Raw genomic sequence first — 22783 nt, 5'->3', positions numbered from 1 at the left:
TGTGCCGGCTGCCCCTTCCTGGTCCTCCTTGGCTCAGCGTGCCCACTCCCCGGCCCTTCCTGTCCCCGGACCCTGTCTCTGGCTCCCTTTCCCCCTCCACCTCCTTTGCACCTGACCGTGGGTTCTCCTTGGGCCTCATGACTTATTCAAGGGGACCGAGGACAGGCTGTCCTCCTTACCCCTCCTCTCCCTGCCTGCCCCCCTCTCTTCCTTTCATGGAGAATCAGGTGACATGAGCCCTTGGCATCTGTTTCCTACCTGGCCTCACAGCAGGGCCCCCCCTCACCCCAGGGACAGGTGGGGCCTCCGCCCTAAAGATGCCCCAGCCTCACAGCCTCGAGGGCTGTGAAAAGATGCCCCCAGGACCTGGGGCCTTCCTGAGGCACCCAGGGCCCCAAATCAGCTGGGCCCCCGGACTCAGAGGACTCAGTTTCTCTCTATTATTTATGACCTCTGCTCACCTTACGAGGCAGGCAAGGTTCTAACTGGGTCCTTCTCAACCTCTCCGCTTCCATCTCCCTGAGACTCTGCAGGAGTCTTCAGCCAGGAGAGAGCTGCTGTTCTGACGAACACTCAGACCACCCGCAAGGTGCTTCCTGAGTCCTGAGTCCTGAATTCCTGCAGCTGGAGCCAAGGATGCTGGGGAAGCCACAGAGTCCTAGGTGACCCCACTGCTCCCCAACAGGCCAGCAAATTTAACCAGCATCTTTTCTAACAAGAGCTTTCCATTTGCCCGTATTGCCATCTGCGCTTTGCAGTGAAACAGTAGAAACCCTGAGCACCCACCCAAATGCCCGCCCCACTCAGCCCTTACCTTCCCTGCAGCCCCATGTGGGGATTCTGAGTCAGCGCAAGAGGACCAGAGGCCCCTCCCCACCCTTGGTCAGCAAGAAAATTTTCCTAAAGGGCCACTAGACTCCTCTTCCTTGCTGATTTTATTAAGATTTTATTAAGATTTCTTACAGCCTGAATTGTAAAGTGTCTTCGTAAATCCTGAAATGCTAGAAGTTTTCAGTCCACTGGGAACTTCCATCCCTTTCTCTGGCTGTGTGAGGTCATCAGATAAAACTGAGGTCATCAAACAAAACTGGTCTCCCTGCCACCTCCTGGCTGTGCGGCTTGGACAAGCGGGTATCCCCATCTGTAAAACGGGGAGCATGTCTCATAAAATCTATCGAACACTTGGAGAAAGTGCTCAGTCAGCAGAAGCCTCTGAAACACAGTAGAAGCTTAATAAACATTAATGACTCAGGAATTCTCTCTTATTTTGCATGGCAGGAATGGGGGTGGGGAGTGGGGGTTTCAGTAATGCTTCGTTATCATCTCAGATTGTCCCAGAAGCTCTCCTTCAGGTCCCGTATGCAAGGATGAACCCCGGTGTCCTCCTTCCTCTGTGAGTCCCAGCCCACAGTAACACATCAGAGACACTAACGAACAGATGAAACAGCCGGTTTCCTGAAGACTGTCCTGCAAGGCCCTGTCTACTTGATGTCCCTCCCCTGCCCCTCCCAGCCTTGAGCTCTGTGGGGGCAGAGTTCATGCCCCTTGCTCACTGTTAGGCTCCCAGTACCTACAAGATGCCTGGCACACTACCGGCTTTGGTACCCGCTTGCTCAGTGAATGAATGGATGTTCAGTGCATGAATGGACAAGTGGCAGGCAGATCTACAAAGCAGCTACGAGGAAAACCGAATAGGCTGAAAAGAAAACACACTTTACATGACATATTGGTAAAGTGGGTGTTCCAGAACCAATACTGTTCTGAGAGCACGTTTGACCTGGAGAAGAGGACATTTTGAGGGTCTACAAATGTAGACTAAGGCTGAAAGGGCAGTCTTACAACTGCGGGTGGTGATTAAAGGCAGGTTTCAACTCAATCCAGAAAGAAGGATGGGACGCTGAGTGCGGCCTGGGGCGACAGTGTCACAGAGATGTGAGGGCAGGCTGGCATTGCTTGTCTACTGACAGCAGGGGGCACTCCAGGAGCCTTTGGGGGTTTGGGCTGGCAGACTCTCAGCCCAGTAGCTGCAATGTTCTATGACACGGAGTGGCAGGTGCCTGTGGGTGTGGAGGAGCCACGACAGGCCACCCAGCTAGGTTTAACAGGCTTCCAGCCCTGTTTAACAGCGCTCAGCCCCCATGGCACGATGGAGTCACCTGAAGAGTTTTTAAAGACTGCTGCCTGGTTGCCCCAGAGCCCCTGATTTACTCAGCCTGGGGCAGAGCCTGGGAAGTCAAGTCCTCAAAGCTCCTGGGTGATGCAGGACATCCGATGGCAGTCAGCACACACATCCCTAACCAGATCCTGGGACAGCTTTGTGCTTTGGAGCCACCCAAGTAGCTCAAGGGGACTTTCCAGGTGGTCCAGTGGTTAAGACTCTGGGCCTCCAACGCAAAGAATACAGGTTCCATTCCTAGTTGGGGAGCTAAGATCCCACATGTGCTGCAGTGGTCAAAAGTAAATGAATAAATGCTTGTTTCCCTGGTGGCTCAGCTGGTAAAGAGTCCGCCTGCAATGTGGGAGACCTGGGTTCCATCCCTGGGTCGGGAAGATCCCCTGGAGGAGGGCATGGCAACCCACTCCAGTATTCTTGCCTGGAGGATCCCCGTGGACAGAGGAGCCTGGTGGGCTACAGTTCATGGAATTCCAGAGTTGGACACGACAGATCAATTAAGCACGCACACACACACACAAGCGGCTCACGTGGTAAATAATCCACCTGCCAAGCAAGAGACGCAGGTTAGATCCCTGGGTGGGGAAGATCCCCTGGAGAAGGAAATAGCAACCCATTCCAGTATTAATGCCTGGAAAATCCCATGGACAGAGGAGCCTAGTGGGCTACAGTCTATGTGGGGTTGCAAAAGAGTCAGACGCAACTTAGCGACTGAACAACACGTCCTTATCACAGGAAGGCATCTCTGGCCCTAAACATTATCACTCAAGAAAGATCAACTTTTCTTCCACCGTAGTTCTGCAGGAGGACGGCCCTAGAGTCACCTCAAAATCTGAATGAGAAAGAGGAGTGGAATTTAAGTGTAGGTGACGCACGCCCCCTGCTGACACTGTGTGGTTTGACCGCTGTTGTTAATTTCATATTGGGTTCTTTAGGAGGTCTTTGGGACCTTAAAGATTACTGGGAAATTACTAGGGAAATATCATTTTGCATGAGGATCCATTCAGAGGAAAAAAAAATGAAACCAAGTGTTCATTTTGCATGAGGGCCCATTCAAGAAAAAAATAAATTTTTATTGGAATTTTTTTCAAAAAACTGAAATCAAATATTTTTAGAGCATCCCATGTCCCTAGAACATAATGACTAAGGGAGTAGAATCTGAAACAATACCAAGTGTTGATGGGAATGTGGAGCACCTGGAACTCTCACGCTGCTGGTGGCAGTGTGAAATGATACCATCCCTTTGCAAAAGAGTTTGACACTTTTTTGTAAAGACACTTCCCACACAACCCAAAATTTCCACTTATGGATATCTACCTAAAAGAAGTGAAAATATATGTCCAAACAAGCTGCATTTGAACATTCAAAGAAGCTTTATTGATAATAATTAGAAACAACTCAGATGCCCATTGACTGGCCAAGACTATTCAGCCATTAAAATAAAGGAAGACGAGGTGACACATGCCACAATATGGATGAGTCTCGAAAGCATTATTCAGAGTGAAAGAAACCAGTCAGAATAAACTACATGCTGTCTGATCATTTGCACTCAACCTTCTAGAAATGGTGAAACTAGCCCCGTGGTTGTAGGGGGCAGGCATGAAGGGAAGGCATTGACTGGAAGGGAGGATGAGGAGGCAGTGTTTGGCTTCAGACCACTGTATCTCTCACCGGCCAGCCTTGTCCGCTGTCTTCCACTATGAAAGCTTATGTGGTGCAGTTTTGGCTACTGACTCAACGCCAGGCCCTTTGGTGGGAGGACCTGCACGTGATTGATGGAAAAAGTGCTCAGGGCATGATGTGCAGACCCCACTTCCATCCCAGGCAGAGCCAGGGTCAGTGCCAGCCACCTCCTCCAACCTAGGCTTAGCATGAGGCCCTGAACATGGTCTTGTACATCCACACTCTAATTCAGAAAGCTGACACGCAGGGCAGACAGGGTGATTGTTGGGACTTCTGATTAAAGTGTGCTAGTCACTCAGTCGTGCCCGACTCTGCGACCCCATGGACTGCAGCCCACCAATCTCCTCTGTCCATGGGATTTTCCAGGCAAGGATACTGGAGTGGGTTGCCATTTCCTTCTCCATCTGAATAAAGTAGGTGCCTGTTTATCCCATTGACCACTGGCACCTGTGCACAAATGATGCTTGCACACACATGCTCTCACACATGCAAAATGATCTCATTGCTTCAGGTGCCTCCCCTTTCAAGTATATCCCCCTGCTGGCTGAATCAATTCTAAAGCTTGTCTTTGGTCAGGTCACTGTCCAGTTCAAATACCTCAGTTACATCTGAGTGCAGCCAAATTTAATCAGCCAGGATGCAGGACTGCAAGCAATAGAAATCAAATTAAACACTGGCTAGTTTAAGTTGAAAAAATTATTTATGTGAAAGTAAAAGGGGGTGGAGGAGTTTCAGGATTTTCCAGAGGGCTAAGACCCATGCTTAGGGGCCGTACCCTGGAAGGATGCCTGAGGTCATGTGGCGGGGTAAGGACCCCACTGCCACTGATGCTGGGCCAGAATGGACGCTGCCATCTTGTGCCAATTCAGAGTCTGGGGCTTGTGCATCTGATGGGCTGAGCCTAAGTGTGTGCCCACACCTTGCTGGAAAGGAGGCTAGGAAAATGAGGATTTGGCGTTTTCAACTCTTACACTGGGAGCTGTGCTCTCCTCAAACTTTGGAAGGGCATTCAGATGTGGGGTTGCCAAAAGAATAACAAATGTCCCTGGTATTAATGAGACTGGAGCTCCAGGAGCTGACGGTGGAGGTCCTCTGTAATCTGACCCAACCTCTCTCTCAGGAAACCCGCGTTACAGTTAAACTTAAGTTCTGTTTTCTGACATGCCTGGTGCTGTCCTTGTGAAAGCCCTCGTCCACTCTGATGGGCTGAAGTGTGCATCTCGACACCAGTCAGCTCTTGCTACACAGCAACCACAAAAATCTCAGTGGCACGAGCATTTTATCTCACATGACTGTGGCTCAACTAGGGTAACATCTACACTGGTCTCAACTTCAGCTCTGCATTCAGCTACAGGACCGGCTGGACGTTGTTAGGACAGGCCTACCCTATATGGGTCCAGCTGCCCAGGGAACTCTCTTCTCACGGCCATGATCGAAGGGCAGGGGGGCCACCCTGACAAGGTAAATGCACTTGAGGCCTTTACTTGCATCACATCTGCTAACATCTTTGGCCGAACAAAACAATGCCCATGTCTGAGCCCAGTGTCCAGGGCTGTAAAGTTACATAACAAAGTGTGTGGACACAGTATGGGGTGAGAATGAGGGCAAAAACTGTCTTGCCCAATGCCTTCTCTCTTCCACCAGACACAGATCCTTCCCAGGAGGTCCTGTGTATCCTCAGAGCCTATCCAGAGTTGCTTGAACATGACTCAAGCAACAGCGAGTGAATGAGTGAATCATAAGTGTGTGTTGAGGGTGGTGAGCATACACAAGTGCAAGAAGAGAAGTGCTCCTTCTGGCAGCCCTGGCCCCTCCCATGGCTCCCTACCCACCACGTGTCCCTGGTTTCTCATTCAGGGTACCAGCTGGTCTGGTGTCTCAAAATGAACCACCTCCTATTCTGGGAGCAGGGCGGTTGATGGAGTGATGTGAGATCAGTGGTTTCCCTGCTTCACTGAAATGTTCCTGCGGACGTTTTAGGCAAACCCTGTCCCCACTCCTGCTACCTGCCCCCATTCCCCACATCCACACTGCTCAGATCAGCCCGAGGGATTTTACTTACAAATGAATCAGGTCATGTCACCCCCAATCCTAATCCCTCCTTCAGGCCTGCAGACTCTCTCCTCCTCACCCCATCCCCAAGTCCACGCCCCTCCCCATTCTCCAGCCAAGGTGGCTCCAATCCACACTATTTCCACCACTCTTTTTCCTGACCTGATCAAAAAGCACATACACACCCACTGTCAAGGGCAAAACCTCTTAGAGCACATCTCTGTGTACTGTTGCTTTGGATGGAATAGGGTAGGATTTTTTGGTATCCACTCAGTCACTCTATGTCTCTCTATTGAAGCATTTAGTCCATTTATATTTAAAGTGATTATTGAGAGAGATGTTTTTTATTGCTATTTTGTTCGTTGTTTCCGGGTTGTTTTTATAGTTTTCCCTTTCTTCTCATTTTGTTCTCTTCTCTTGGAATTTGATGACTACCTTTAGTGTTACATTTACATTCCTTTCTTTTTTTGTGTATCTATTTTAGGTTTTTGGTTTGTGGTTACCATGTTCTTTGGTTCATATATAACAACATAGATAGGTAGATAGATAGATAGTTAGATAAATAGACAATAGAAATAGATACAGATCATATATATTAATATATAGTTATTTTAAGTTACTGAGTTCTTTAGTTGTAACACATTGTAACAACCCTACTGTTACACTCCCTTCCATGTTTAATTATTTTGATGTTATATTTTATAATTTTGGTTTTGCATATCCCTTAACTGCTTATTGTGGATATAGATTATCCTATTACTTTTGTTTTTAGATCATTTTACTTGCTTTATAAGGGATTGATTTACTATCTATACTGTTTGTTTGCTTTCACCAATGAGACCAATGGAATTTTTTCTTTCATAATTTTTATATTTCTTGTAGTCTTTTCTTTTCTGCTTAAAAAAGCCCCTTCAACATCTCTTATGACACCGTGGTAAAGAATCCACCTGCCCACCCGGGAGATACAAGAGATGTGGGTTCAATCCCTGGGTTGGGAAGATTCCCTGGAGTCTTGTCTTTCCAGGTAAGAATACTCCTGTATTCTTGCCTGGAAAATTCCATGGACAGAGGATCCCGGTGGGTTACAGTCCATGGAGTCACAGGGCTGGACATAATTGAACATGCATGAACATGGTTTAACATTTCTTGCAAAGCTGGCTTAGTGGTACTGAACTCTTAAGCTTTTGTTGATCTGTAGAAATCTCTCTCTCTTTCAAAACTGAATGAAAGCCTTGCTAGGTAGACTATTCTTGGTTGAAGAGTTTTTTCCTTTCACTGCTTTAATATATTATGCCACTTAGTTGGGGTATAATGTTTCTGTTGAAAAGTGAGTGTTATGGGGGTTCCCTTGTACATAATTAATTGTTTTTCTCTTGCCGCTTTTAAGATTCCCTCTTTATCTTTAATTTTTGCCATTTTTATTATAATGTATCTTGATGTGGACCCCTTTAGATTCTTCTTGTTTAGGACTCTCTGTACTTCCTGGAACTGAATGTATGTTCCCTTTCACAGCGTATGGAAGTGTTATTTCTTCCAGTTATCTGTCACTTGCTCTCATCTCCTTCTGGAACCCCTATAAAGTCAGCATGCTTGATGTTTTCTCATAGGTCTCTTAAACTACCTTCATGTTTTTAAAAATTCTTTTTCTTTTTCCTGCTCAGCATGAATGATTTCCACTGCTCTGTCTTCCAGTTCACTAATCCACTCCTCTATATCATCTAATGTACTTCTGATTCCTTCTAGTATATTTTTATTCCAGTTATTATATTCTTCAGTTCTGTTTGGTTCTTCTTTATATTTTCTAATTCTGTTAAAGTTTTCACTGTTTATCCATTTTTCTCCCAAGTTCATTGAGCATTTTTAGTTTTACTTGAAACTCTTTATCAGATATGTGGAGATATCAGATTATCTCCACTTTGCTATGTTATTCTGTGGTTTTACCTTATTAGTTTATTGGGAACATATCCCTTGGTCCCTTCATTTTGCCTAATTCTCTGTGCTTATTTCTATGTATTAAACAGGTCAGCTATGTTTCCCAATCTTGGAGAAGTAGCTTTCTGTAGGAGATGGCCTCTGCGGCTCAGCACCATGCTCCCCTCTAGTCACCAGAGCTAGATGCTGTAGGGATGCCCCCCATGTGTGCCATGTGGACCCTTCTTTGTGGTGGGATCAACTACTATGGGCATGCTGGTTGGCTTGTCTGGACGCTGGCAGCCAGTTGACTGCAAGGATCTGCCTTGCATGGTGGCAACCAGCCTGCTGATGGGCAGGGCCAGGTCCTAGGGCAGTTAACTGCGTGACTCTGAGATCTTGGGGTTGTTGCCAGCCCCCAGTGGATGGGGCCTTGTCCTGCTGGTGGGTAAGCTCCCAGCACTTACCCAAGCCAGGTAGAGGACTCCAAAATGGTGCTTGCAAGTGCCAGTGTTTTTGCAGTAGGACAAACTCACAATGGTTGTTGCCATCATCTCAATCTCAAGGGGAAGTCCAAGTGGCCTCCTGCCTCTCTAGGAGGCTCTTTCAGCGCAGCAAGTGGGTCTGCTCCAGGGTCTTTTCAAATTACTGCCTCTGTGCTGAGACTCAAATCATGTAAGATTTTATGCGCACCTTTTAAAAGTGGAGTCTCTGTTTTCTACAGTCCTCCGGCTCTCCCCTAGGCCAGCCCCAGTGGCCTTCAAAGTCAGCATTCTGAGGGCTTGTTTTCCCAATTTAGGGTTGAATTGGGGAGCCCAGTATGGGACTTGAACCCCTCACAACTTGGGGAGAACCTCAGCAATTGTGATTATCACCCCTCCATTTGGGGGTCACCTATCCAGAGATGTGGGTCTTGACTATACTCATCTCTGCCCTCGCACCCATGTCATTGCTCCTTCTTATATTTTTAGTTTCGGAAAATCTTTTCTGCTAGTCTCCAGGTTGTACTCATAGATAGTTGCTCTGTAAATAATTGTAATTTTGGTGTGCCCCAGGGTGGAGGTAAGCTCAAGGTCTTCCTACTTGCCACCTGGCCACATAGGAATTTTTTCAATGTTAATCTGACCATGTCCTCCTCCTCCTTAAAATCCTCCAAGGTCTACTTAATTCTTCTAGAATCAAAATCAAAATCATTAACTTGGCCCACCTCTTCCCCACAGGGTCAAGCCCCCATCCAGCCCTCTAGCCTTATCTCCCCCTCCCTACCCTTGCAAAAGCCTTCCCCAGGGTCCCAAGCTTTCTCCCCATCCAGGACCCTTTATCTGGACTTTCTTCTCCTACAACTTTACCTTTCCCCCAGTTAACCCTTCCTTATCCTCCAGCTCATCTCAGTTGTCTCTGCTCCAGTGGAGTGCTCTTTGGGCTCATCCTTGGGTCAGGGAAATGTGCTGAACATCCTGCAATAGCACATGCTCCTTAGAAGCACTGTCTATAGTTAAACTTTGAACTGTGGAGTTTTTGGTTGCCTCTATTGCTCTGGCCAGACTCTATGTCCTGTAAATCCAGAGATGGCACATGCATTTGTTCACCTTTGTATTCCCAAATCCACAAGTCACCTGGCCCAAAGTAGGGGTGCAAGAAATGATTGTTCAATGAAGGAACAAAGTGACAAATAGCATGAATCTATTTATTAAATAAATGAACTACAATCAACGTCTGTCCCCCCAGCTCATTGGTTTATTTACGCATTTATTCAAAAATACATACTGAAGTCCTATTTCCTTGACCCTCAGCTTTTTTTCTTCCTATAACAGACAGTACTCAGGTCTGAGGGCTAACCCTTAGGTTCCACCATTGCTTGTTTGAGCGTTTGGCATTTTACAACGGTAATAAGGAGAGTTTAAATATCTTTCAGCTGGTATGGAAATTCTTTTTTGGGGGGAGGTAAAAGTGAGCTGAGATCCAGGCTCTGCAGGAGACCGAGCACACAGAGAATGTTTAAACAAATGCAAATAGAAAAGTAGAAATGTGTTCTCCATTGATAGAGAGCTGGGGAGTCAGAATAGGAGGCCAAAAAACTGCAAGGAGAGGTTGAGCCAAAGAGATGGGCTAGGACCACATGAAATATTCCCACTGGGAGGCTGGCCAGTGGGTTAGCCAGAGGACACCCAACGTTACGTTTGAGATTTCTTGCTTGGAATGTTGTCCATCCCTTTCCCATCTTCTCCACATCACTCTGGAATGCATTGTATGATCATCGATGTCAAGGGAAGGTCTGCATATAATCTACGTGATTAAGGGACATAAAACAGAAACATGCTCAAAAGCTCTAAAGTCTAGAGAGTGAGGGGGTCAGGAAAATACCAGCCCCTGAGAGCTTGCAGAAATCAGAGGAGAGGTTTTGCACTTCTCCAAAATGCATATTTGTGAAATCCAAACAGTCTTATCTACATCTCATAAGGCAGGCCAGACCCAGCCGGTTTGTACGAGAATTTTTTTTTTAATTTATTTAACATAATCCTACTCCAAACACACTCATGGATAGCAGCATTGAAAGAACAATTTTTTTATTTAATGAAAGGGTAATTCCTTTGCTGTGACTCCAGACCTTGACAGAGCAAGTTTGCTTAAAGAAAAACAAGTCTTTTTAGCTAACAGGTCTGTTTCTAGGTGTTAGCACAACTCAGATCCTATCTTCCCCCATCCCAGCCCACCCCTCTCTCCTTCCCCCTGCCCCACCAGCCCCAGGGGACCCTCCTTCCTTAGAGGAGGTCTGCAGTCCTCTCCTTTTGTCCTTCTGCTCCCTGTATACCGTCAATTCAGCATTCCACCCGACTTGGTCTGGGTCTGGTCTCTGAGCCCTTCCAAAGTGCCCCTGCTTAGATTGATACTCTTGCCAGACACAGAGAGGCCAGCGGTGCCCAAAGATGAGCCCCGGGCAGCCGTGCCTTCCTCCCAGAGCCGGCCGCCTCCCCGCGCTGAGCTGTGCGGCATCAGCCTGGTCCAGCCCAGTCCCCAGACATGCACACACACAAGGCCACAGCCAGAGAAATCTGAGCTAGATGAGCCACTTGACTGGTTTTATTGGGTGGAATTGAGGGCTTTTCAAACACAGTGACAGATACAAATTACCCTGATTACATTCTCAGGCGTTAGGTCACAGTCACCACTTCAGGATTACTCAAGGAGAGCCGCACACAAGCTAGAACGAGGCTGCAAGAGTTTCTATGAACCCCTGCTCCTCAGCAAAATTTGCATGAAAATAATGACTGCAACCTCATCTTCCCAACACTCTGGAGGGCACAGAGCGTTTCTCTCCAGGACAAACGGAGGGAGCAAATCAACCAGAGCAAGAGAGGGATTTTTTTTTTTTTAAAGCAATGCTCCAGCTCCACGTCCAGACTGAGTTTCTGTGCAGCCCAGCAAATGATATCTCAGCCTCCCTTTTCTTCTCCAGGGGGAAAGGCTCTATGGAGCGCAGTGCAGCGTGATGCGGCTCTTGGGAGAGGAAAGCACGGCGGGATGGGTTTGAGGAGCATGTGGAGGTCACACCCGCAAGGCCACTTTGTCTTCACACACAGGAGGCCACGCAGGGGCGAGTCGCCGCCGCCAGCCCCTCGGGAGCACGTCACTGGCTGCCTTCGCGTGAGCTCCTGGAAACCGACATTGAGCCTGGGAGCATGTGGCTGTAGGGAGGAGGTTTCCACAGCTCCCTCGTGGACCCCCATCATCTGTCCTGCCTTCACTTGAGCAGCCGGGTGGCAGAGGTTCGACTCCAAACTGTAGCAGTGGACGACTTCTTGTACGCGCATTGAGTTAACGTGTGAGTTTAAAAAATACATACACATTTACATATATTTCACAGTTCACACAATACAGCTTTGAAGAAGAGTTATGGCTTTCTGAAGAGAGGTTAGTTGGGTCCAGAAAGGGAATTGGCAGGCCTCAAAGACCCTGTTGCACCCCTAAAACATGTGTGCAGAGTGTGGAAGCCTCAGGGAGGACCACCTGCCCCCCAAAAACACTTGGGAAGAGTGACTTGCTCAGAAGCCAGCCCCAGCAGAGGCTGAGGGTCCTGTGGAGGAGGGGCAGGGAGGCTGGCAGGAGCTGTCACTCGGGACACCCCCAGCCCCCCACAAACAAGCACAGCAACGGGGGGCACCACTGGATCAACTGCCAACCACCTCCTCACGCCTGCTGTGCTCAGGCCTGTGGCCTTGGCTGACCCTCTGCCAAGTAAAACTGCCACTCTCTCACCCCACCAGGTACAGCTCCCAATGCTGGGGGCCCAGAGAGGAACGAATACCAAAGAGGACCCTCCCCACAGACGCTGGGCAGGGTATGTGACCAGGGGTAAGCCCCAGGCCTGAACCTGACACCAGGCAACCGGCTAACCCAGAGGGAAGAAAACAGAAGGGCCTTAGGGTGGGAGCAAGTTAGGGCCACCTCCCCCTGCCCGTTGGGGAGCTTGGGTACCCTAGCAGGGTCCCACCAGCATTCCTTGCGACCCAGGACACACCTCTGTCATCTTTCCCGGCCTCAGTCCAGTCTGCAGGCCGCTCACTGCCTTTCCCTCCTCCTAGGAACACAGCGAGGGCTGGTGAGAAAATGGGTGATGAAGGTGTGTAGAAAGCAGAAGTGTTCACTTTCACGGGAAGACGAACAAACAGGCCTATTCTTAAATTCACAGATAAATCCAGGCAGAGTCACTGCAGAGACAGCCCTGGCCCCAGCTGAGATCCAGATCCCCTCCCACGTGCAGTAGAGACACCACAGTCGGAAGCCGAGGACACCTGGCCACCACCGACCACCACCACCAACCCTGCACATTCCCTGTAAAGCAGGACAGCCGAAGGGGTGTCCTTCACCCTCCACCTTGCGGTGGGGGCGGGGGAGGGGGGCGTGGCAAATGCCAGAGAGAAACTAAGTCTCAAAGAGCTTACCCAGCTCATGAATCCTGTATGATCAGATAATGAACTTGAACTTCACCAACCTGAACTTCAAGATAACTGAGGGCTAATCCTTTAAGCACCAAGATTTCGATGAATGTGTTTCAAGTGCTTGGGGATGAAAATAATTCCAAGTGGATAAAGCACTTCTCTGCCTCCTTAAACACAGTCTACTGAATGTTGTTTGAGCATTTTCATACCTCTGCGTGGCTGTGGACACCACAGGATGGGCTGCTATGAGGGGTTATTTGTTGCCCTTGGGGTTGTTACTACATATTGGCCCCTGCACTAAATAGCATCAGATCACTTGGTATTTTCTGAGATGTATAGCTTTGGTCTTTTTAATGCCATTATATTAGTCTATTAGCTGCCGCTTCTTGCTAAATCTAGCACCTGTTGTCATTCTCTTAATTTGCTTTATTATTAGAAACCAGAATCAAGTTCACTGGAATTGAATTTAAAATTAAATTCCATGAATGCCGTGAGGGATTTGCTGTTAGCAAGATGTTTGGTCTTTGATACAGAGCTTTATAGCATCTACTACAGGGGCTCAAAATTAATTCTCCTTCACCAGAGTCCCCAACTGCCTGAGGCTGAGTGAACTTGCTGGGTAAGTGGCCCTGGGAAGTGAGGTGTGCTTTGACCTTGTTTCAGAAAAAAAATAGCAATTATTTCCTCCTTTAACAAATCTTTAAGATGTTCAAGGTTTCTCATACATTTTGCAGCTGAATGTGAAATTATGAGCTGCCACAGTGATAAAGGGCTCGCTGAGGCCACACGACTGTGGGTATCTTCAGAAGGAAGGGGCAGGGGACTGGCCTCTAGTTGGAGGCAGAAGAGACTGAGGCAGGATCTCGGCACTAGCTCGCTGGTTTCAACTTGAGCCTTTTCCAACAGAAGGTGGGAAAGAAAGGAGGAGCATAAGGCAGGTGTGAACCCTGGCTCACATCAGCCCAAGTCTGTGGGATGCTGCCTCATCACCACCTTGTTTGTTTTCCATGGGCATGGTGGGCAGAGCACCAGCCCCAGCTTTGTGCTCAAGAGAGCACTGTGGTGCCCTGATCTTATCCCAGCACTCATCACGGGGAGACCCTCACCCAGACACAGGCTGGTCACCAACTCCAGAGACTCCAGCCCCTTAGCACTAATCCCCAAATGCATCCCTACTCCAGGAACAGATGAATCTTAATTCAAGCACACGCCGAGCCTCCTAACCCTGGGAGAGGAAATCTAGTTAACTTTGCTTTAAAAAGATTTCATAATGTCTATTTAAAGGTTGAAAATGTTCAGAAAAAGAGCTGCTTGGTACCTTTAAGAAGTCTCAAGCTTGAATCAAGTCTCCCAACCACTAACCAGGAAACAAATGCCAGCAGAGTAGGGCTGAGCCAGTTATAAGACATCAGGCAGAGCAGTGCTCCTCAAAATGTGGGTCCCAGGACCAGCCTCAGCATCACTTAGGAAGCGGCAAGGAAGCTCCCTGCCAGCCTCACCAAATCAGACTCCGGGGAGGGGCCCAGGAACCAGCGAGCTCTCAGAGTGATTCTGCACAGTTTCAAGTTTGGGAGATGCCAGGGCTAGAACAGTGGCTCTCAGTCTCGGCTGCATAGTAGGGTCATCTGGAGAGTCAGAAAAGCCCTCCCACCCAGGCCATGCCTCAGACCAACTGGATCAGAACTTCTGGGGGCAAAGTCCAGGCACAAGTAGCTCTTAAAGCTCTCTAGATGAACCCAAAGTGTCGCCAAGACAGAGACCCTCACCTCTGTGCAGTAGATTCACTTAAAAGAGATTTTTAAAAATAAGAATATGGGGCCCTGTCCCCAGGCCAAGTGAATCAGATTCTCTGGAAAGATGAGGAGCTGGCACGGGGTTGCTTTATAAAGATTCCTGGGTGACTTCAACGTGAACACAAGGTCGAGGACCACGATTCTAGAGGAAACAACACTTTTACCCTAAAGTTGAACAAGTCATTTAGTTGAAGGAAATGAGTTACTTGGTTGCCAAGGAAACCATCTCCCTACTGCAAAGAGAGACAGTCACTGATTTCTGGCTTTTGTGCCAAGAGCTAAGTCATGGTAATGTATGGATGTCTCTCTCCCTCTCTCTCTTGTTAAAAAAAGAAAAGCAGGTTCTCAGTAGAGACCATGCAGGAGAAATATCTATAGGCTTGTAGAAGCTGAGCAGAGCTATTGCCTCTCAGGACACTGGCTGGCCAGGACAGCTGAGTCAAGCTAGCAAAGCAAGATCGGGTCTGCTCTGACCCTCAGCAAAGATGCTGAGGTTGCCAGAAGCCAGGGAACAGATAGTAGCCCTGGACAACTGTTCTAGGCAAAAATTAAAATCAGAATCCTATCATAGGGACACTGAAACCAGTTCAAGTCGTCTGAGAACAGATTATACCTAAGAGATTCTATATGAAATAAGCCAGTCACCAAAACATCAGACACGCTATTATTCCATTTATGTGAGGGACCTCGAGTAGTCAAATCCACAGAGACAGAAAGGCTGATGGCTGACAGGAGCTGGCGGAGGGGGAAACGAGGAGCTGTCCTTTAATGGGTATAGAGTTTTAGTTTTGCAATACCAACAGCAAAAAAACAGTCTGGAGATTGGCTACACACCTTAACACTACTAAACTGTACACTTAAAAATGGCTAAGGTGGTAAATCTTATGTATATGTTACCCACAATTGAAAAATAGAAAAATCACTGATAATGTCCAGGCCAAAACAGATTTCATAAATGTAAGAGATTCCTAAGCAGTCAATTTCTGTTGTGAATTTAATACTGGATTATGTTTTATATTCATATTTCTAAAACACATCAAAGTCTATGCTTGTTTTTTCTTCTTTATCACTTAAGACTCCAGTCTGAATTTCAAGCCAGACACCATCACTCACCTGGCAGTAGCCACTGACCCACAAGCATGCAGAGCCCAGTTCTCCAGCAGATATGGGCCCCAGGATGACCTGGAGACCCAGCTGGTCTTGGAATCACAATGCTCATTGCCCCACATCACCGCCCTCCCGCAGGTTCTGAGTCTGGAGGCAGGGGGTTTAACAAGCACTTAAGGGATTCTGACACAAGCGATCTACAGTCTATGCCTTGAAGAACTTATCACTCTATCACAGCGCCCTGTAGGATTGAATCAACCTCCTTAGACTGGCCTGGCTTGACCAGCCCTCTAAAGAACAAGAGAACAGGGCACACCCCAGGCATCGGCACACCCCAAGCCTGGCCTCATCTGGTCATAAGGCACAGTCAGCCTCCTCCTTAGAAGGGTGCCCGGGTTGCCGGGAGAGAGGACAGGTTATGTGCTCAACTCAGAGCCACACCATCCACCTCCCACAGAGAGACCCCCAAGCTCCTGACCTACCACTGGACCTCTGGAGCAGACCTTTTGCAAAGCTCAGTTCATTTGTTTTCCAGCCAATAAATACAGCATTTTCCACTTGTTCTTGAGACATTATTGATTAGCCCCTCGTATACTGCTACACTGTCTGTACTTCAACACAGCAATTTAAGATTCTGACAAATCTCTGTGGTTTTGCAGGAGGGAAGGGAAAAAGAAAATCTTTCCATCTTTTGCTTAAACTAGAGAGAGTTGGTGACTAGGCAAGAAGCAGATGAGGGGGAAGATTATAATAGTGTGTTAGTCGCTTGGTCGTGTCTGACTCTTTGTGACCCCATGAACTGTAGCCCACCAGGCTCCTCTGTCCACAGAATTCTGATTCATGTCAATGTATGACAAAACCCACTGAAATGTTGTGAAGTAATTAGCCTCCAACTAACAAAAATAAATGGAAAAAAAAAAAAAAAGAATACTTGAGTGGGTTGCCATTCCCTTCTCCAGGGGATCTTCCCGACCCAGGGATTCAATGCAAGATTATAATGGAAGGAGGCAAAGAGAAGGCAGCAGAGACCAGGTGATGGAGCCAGCAAGCAACCACAACAGGGACCTGTGCCCCAAGCTCCCCAAGGGCAGGTGGGGGAGTCTGTACAGCGCAATGCTTCCCACATGCAAGGTACCAGGCAAAAATAATAATCAGTGGAGGACTCGCCTAAGCTGACAATTACATGTTACTCAGTTAATTAGTGGGGTCTCCTGAACCACTGGAACACACCGGCTAATCAGAGAGTCCACTGTTCTAGTTAACAGATGGCTCTGTGCCAGTACTGGGGACACCACGAAGAACCAGATACAGTGCCTTCTCCTAGGGAAAGGACAGCCCTCGGCCAAGGACATAGGCGCACCCGTGGTGGTGTGCTGTGAGGACGTCCTAACAGGAGTCAGTGATGGTTCCTGCAGAAGCACAGAGTGCTCGGCCCAGGCTCACAGAGGGGAAGAGGTGGGGACCCTCAGCTGACATTACCTGTACCAGTGGTGCGGTAAGGGAAGGAGGGAGGAGGTAAGGGCCATTTCAGGCATTTCCAACAGCTCGTGCGAAGCTAAGCCCCTGGAGGAGTCCTGGCGGGATGGTGGTGGCAGGAGGGTCTCTGGGAAGCTGAGTGAGCCAGCTTGGGACAACGCCTGCATGTCTGGGTAAAGGAATCTGGACTATGTGGTATAAGAAGGCAATGGACTCCACCAAAGGTGTTTCCAGAAGGTAATTCTCTAGAAGCAGAATGATCAATCAGAGGGCCTGAGTTAGGGCAGTGGCAGAAGGAATGTATGGAGGGAATGAATTCAAGGGATATTTATGAGTTGGAATTGATACGATCTGGTGAACAAACAGACAGAAAGCGAAGGAGGAAGGAGAGCCAAGAGTGACCCAGGTTTGGGACTGAGGGGCCAGTGATGCGATAGAGCCATTCAGTGGGGGAAGAAAGGAGGAAGAAGGAACCTGTTCTCTGGGTGTCTAGTTTGTGTCAGCACTGTGCTAGGCATCACGCAACCCTATTCCATGGCTGGTGTCCTGGCCTAAACCTCAGATAATGCGTCAGAGCCTCCAGAGGGCGTTGGCAGTTCCCCCAAAGTCACCAGTAAGTGGGGGGATATGACTTTGAATCTAGATTGTCCTTTTAACTGTGCTAGTTGAGGGCACACTAAGCAGGTTTTAACTGTACCAGCTGAGATGCTGAGCAGGTACAGGCATTCAGACAGCCACAGTGAGCGTGTTTCTGATGCTCCAAAGGAGAACTGGCCTCCCAGTAAGGGGTGTAAGATGCAAGGACAGGAGAGGTTTGAGGCTGTGAACAGATGCAATTTCTGAAGGAACACTCCTAGTAAGAGAAGAGAACCCTGAGGAAGCTTCACAAAAGATGAGTCAACAAAGGAGTCTGAGAAGGAGCATTCAGAGAGGCAGGAGGAAAGTCAGGGTAAAGTGGTTCCTTACCAAAAAAAAAAGGGGGGAGAAGACTCAAAAGACCAGTGAAGCCTCTCACCCCTGTCACATGTCACATGGATGTTGAGGAATGAAGCCTGACATGGATCTACCGCTTTAGCAATTGCAATCATTCTGCCATCCTTCAGAATTCAGGACTGACGCCTGTAAGGCCTGGTGCTCCTCTCGCGATACCTGACCCTGAGCCCAGACTTGCCAGCTCAGTACACGTGCCTGGGGGACTCAGTTCAGCATCTGGACATGCCCACCAGACCATAAGCTCCAGGAGGGCTGGGGCTAACACTCTGCTCATCACTAGCTCAAAGGCCCCTAGCCAAATGCCCCGCACAAAATGAGTGCTCAGTAATGATTTGCTGAATACCTGGCTGAAGCCAGCTATGTGTAGCTCTGCCCTCACCTCCTCACTACACTCAGCAGAATCAAGGGCGATGGACTGTCTACAAGACCAGGCGATTAGTGGGCAGAGCTGCCACAGTGGCATTGCCAAAATGGTCTCAGAGGTTGCATATGACCTTGAGCCACCTTCCTTTTTGCTTGACTAAGCATGGAGTCGTTTACTTGTTTTGACTGCCTTTCAAGCCTGGTGAAAGTAAAAGTGTTAGTCACTCGGCTGTGTCTGACTCTTTGCAACCCCATGGACTGTAGCCTGCCAGGCTCCTCTGTCCATGGGATTCTCCAGGCAAGAATACTGGAGTGGGTTGCCATTCCCTTCTCCAAGGTATCTTCCCAACCCAGGGATTGAACTTGGGTTTTCTGCATTGGAGGCAGATTCTTTACTACCCGAGCCCCCTGGGAAGCCTGGAGCAGTGGGCTTAGCACAAAGGAAGACACGATGGTTGTTTTGTTTGGGGAACTGATTTTTCTCACATAAGGATATTATATATAACTAGCTGTCCGCACTGCATGGTGGGATGGGGGCAGAGCTTTGAGGTACATGGGGTGGGGGGCTTCCTGAGCCAGTGCCCAGGTCTTCTGAGCCTTTGAAACTGTGCTTTTCCTACAAACACTGGCTGTAGGAGAAAAGTGTAGTGTGGAAGTTAGGAGACTGAGTCCCAGTTGAGTCACTAGCTGGCCATGTGACCTTGGGCAAGTCCTCCAACACGGCATCATTTAATGTGGACTCCTTCTGCAAAATGTGGCCTCCGCTCCCCTCCCTTCACTGCACTGTGGGCGCATCTGCTGTGGCCAGGGTTGGGGCGGGGTGCAGCTACAAGCAGACTCCCTTCTGAACCCATGCCAGTCTCCGAGCACTGTCCCTAGAGCAGGGCCCAGCACCACCCTGCAGCGGCCTCTCAGTCCTTCTGGAACAAGGATTCTCTCTTGTGCCAACCCTGGGGACACTGGTCAGGAAGTGGCAAAGACGGAGGTTTGGAGCGCAGGCTTCAGCTTTCTACAAGACCTGGGTGCAGTTTCCTCTACTGGGTGTCTGGCCATCGGCAAGACACCAAATGACTCTGAGCCTCTGTCTCCCCAATGGAGCCTGCTTACCCCAAGGGGTCTTGTGGTGATCACAGGAGATAATGCAAAGAAAGCGCCGAGTGCAGGACTTGATACAGAAGGAGCGTGCAGGAAATCTTAGCTATTAACAACAATAAATATTATTTATGGCTTAGATCCATACATCATGAATACTTACAAAAACAATAAAATTAAAGATTACAGAGACCCTAGGGATATTTTCTAAGCTTCTGGTTGTAGAGATGAGGCGATGGAGACCTAAGAAAGAGAAGGGACTGCCCTAAGACCCTCAGACTTCAACAGGACCAAAAGCAAGGAGTCCAGCTCCTACATGGATGGGTTGTGATGCTCCATCCCCAACTCCTATGAGGGCCCTGGTTGGGGCAGACACCCTTGGCTGTGGGAACCCTGGTGTCTGACTCACCAAGGTTCCGTCCACTGCATGCACTCAGTAGAGCCCCTGGCATGATCTGAGCCAGGTCACCTCCCTGTTCTGGACCTCCTTCCTTAAGGGGGACAAAGTGGTCTTTACGAGTCTTCCAGGTCTAACACTCTGTAGTTTCAAGAATGGGGCCCAACTAACCACAAACAAGTGGCTGGAAACCTCAGTTAACTGGAATCTGTCTCAGATGCTCCTTCCTTGGAGAAACAGGCAGAGCCCAAGAAAGCAAATCATCCACTGTCCTCGGTGGTGTTCCCTGGTTCACCACATCCTTGGGTCTACTTTGGTTCACTGGCTACTTCCTTGCACTGCAGACAAGCAGACAGGCTCAGAACAGCCCAGGGTTTCCCCCGTGAGGACGGGAGCTCAGAACCAAGGCCAGCACCTAGAACAGTGTTGTGCATGGAGCACTCGTTCCATAATGGCCCCACCAACATGAAACCCAAGCAAGAGGAAGGGGTTCTGGCCTCGATGGGGAGCCTGGGGACCCGGGACAGGGCCTGTGTGCTGTGGTCTCTCACCAGCTGGGCCTACTGCTCTGCCTGTAAAATGAGGTGATCAGATGAAAGGTCCTGCTCCCTGTGTGCGGAGCTCTCACCATCCCTCCTCCTTCTCATTACACCCAGCATGAGGAGCCAGAATTTGTCTCTGGTCTGCCCTCCATTTCTGGAAGACAGAACCTGTCTTTGTCATCATGTCTTCCCAAGCCTCACCCCAAACCAAAGCAAAATAGGCTTCTGGAAATGTTTAGGGGAAGGAGGGGAGAGAGCAGGAAGGGAGAAAAGGAGGAGCAGGCTGAAGATCCTCCAGCACTAACCTTCTATGGTTCCACAAAGCTAAATTCTAAGGCAATTCACCAACAGTGTGTATCAGGCACAGCCGCATTCATGGTGGGAGTACCACAGGGGGAGGAAAGCGATGTGAAACGACACGTGAAGCCCTTTCAGCCTAGGAACAGCTGACTTCCCAAAGCACAGGCCCTGTGGATCCACTCACAGTGAAGGCCAGCATGCTGCATACTGCGGGAAACCCCGCCTTCACAGTAAGACCTCAGAGATGCTGGTGTCGGAGGCCACGACTCAACTTCCGTCGCTAAACTCACCAGTCACATGTCAGCGCTTTCCAGTCCAGAGCCTTACGGTTCCAATTCAGGAACACGATACAGCAGGAACTGCAGTATTCAGGAACACACAGAGGGATGGATCTTATAAATAACTCCTGGTTAAAACAGAGCTGAAAATAGGGAGACAGAAGAGGAAGCAAGTCGCTAAGCACTTATTGAGTCGATAACGTTGGCTTGAAAACCTTAGTGCAAATGGCTGGTCTGGTTTATTTCCTTCTCATCAAAAGGTCAAACACAGGATTGAACCTGGAGGCACCAAGACGTGTGTGTCTGAGGATGTGTTTGAAGGAGATGGCTCTCCTTGGGTGACAGTGTCTGAGCGAAGATCCTAATCCACAGCCCTTGCATCAGATCTCACAGCGCCACTTACTCAGTTGGTTGGTGGAAACTCAGTTAATAATCCCAGGACCTCTCTGAGCCACTGTCCTCACAGGAAGGTCTGGCCATTCTGTTAACCTTTTAGCTCTGAGATTCTAGACCACAATTCATGGCTGAGGCCTGGGAATAAGAGTCAGGAACTCAAAAGTCTGAGTTAGATCTAAACTGTCCTCACATGTTCTGTCTCCATCTTTTCTGTTCCCAGTAGGGACTTCCTTTAGCTGCAAAGAGGCCATACGGTTTGTGCTCTCTCAGATGCTAAAACTGAGTGGAAATGTGCTTGATTCCCTTGCGATCCCCAGGGCCCCCATCTTGAGGTGTGGCCGGGGCGGGGAGGTGGGGCGGTGCGAAGAGAGATGTGTCTGCCTGGCCCGCATCCCTGCCTCCCAGAGCCCACAGGACCCAAGTCTGAAGCTGAGCATCCAAGAGAGTGCCAACCTCAGTGCCAGGCCTTCGCTCCTGAGGGCCGGCGAGAAGAGCGTGGCTCCGTGCGCCGGGGGTCCCCGTGTGCCGGGGGAGCCGGCGGAAGGCTGGCGCCGCCCTCAGCAGCAGCTGCAGGTGCCCGTGTGCACGCGCAGGATGCCGCGGCTATGCAGGTGCAGGAAGTTGAAGATCTCCGAGGGCATGGCGTGGAAGCCGGGGCGGGGCTTGACGTTGTCGTAGTAGTGGTGGGTGATGTACAGGCCCGAGGGGTTCATGGGGAAGGCCCAGAAGCCGAACAGGTGCACCTCCTCACAGAGCTCGAGCGCCGCCGTGGCCAGGATGAGGCCGGTGCTGATGCGCTTGGCGCGCACGCCGAGGCTGAGCCAGTAGCGCGACACGTTGGCCAGGTACTGCGGGTGGAAGTAGTAGACGGCCTGCGGCGACTGGAAGTCGTCCAGCACGTACTTGACGCGGATGGACACGTCGGTGTTGCGCGTGTTGTAGAAGGCGGGCAGCAGCACCGACGCGTTCTCGTATAGCTGCAGCACGCGGTAGAAGGGACGCCGCCACTTCTCCAGCTTGTGGAACCTGGCGGGGAGCGCGCGCAGCGTGAGACGGGCCCCGGGCCCTGGCTGGCCCCACCCCTGCTCCCTGGGCTCTTCGCAAAGGACTGGGGGGTCTCTCAAGGCCGCTCCCACCCCCTCGGCTCCTTTTATCTCAGTCACTCAGCAGATGAATGTCCACCTTCCTCCGGCACAGTTCTAGCTTTCTGAGTGGGTGCAGGAGACAGCAATCTGGACCCAAAGGGACAAGTACCTGGTGTGTGGCTGCGGCGGGGGCGGGGGTGGG

General features: G+C 49.4%; 1 protein-coding gene across 4 annotated transcripts in view; it reads right to left on the bottom strand.

Annotated features, from left to right (window-relative positions):
* Positions 1-10871: 10871 nt before the first annotated feature.
* ST8SIA5 (ST8 alpha-N-acetyl-neuraminide alpha-2,8-sialyltransferase 5) overlaps positions 10872-22783 on the bottom strand; it is a 74531-nt gene continuing 62619 nt past the window's right edge. For 3 of the 4 annotated variants that reach the window (XM_070452619.1, XM_020870978.2, XM_020870979.2), the window contains one exon: positions 10872-22522. In XM_070452619.1, coding sequence (XP_070308720.1) covers positions 22054-22522 — 469 coding nt within the window. In that variant the 3' untranslated portion in view covers positions 10872-22053. The remainder of the gene's footprint in view (positions 22523-22783) is intronic. The other variant, XR_011482712.1, reaches the window with a different exon arrangement.

Source organism: Odocoileus virginianus, chromosome 22 (assembly GCF_023699985.2).
Source record: "Odocoileus virginianus isolate 20LAN1187 ecotype Illinois chromosome 22, Ovbor_1.2, whole genome shotgun sequence".
Classification (NCBI taxonomy): domain Eukaryota; kingdom Metazoa; phylum Chordata; class Mammalia; order Artiodactyla; family Cervidae; genus Odocoileus; species Odocoileus virginianus.
Note: the sequence above shows the minus strand (reverse complement) of the source record. Positions and strands in the feature narration are given on the sequence as shown.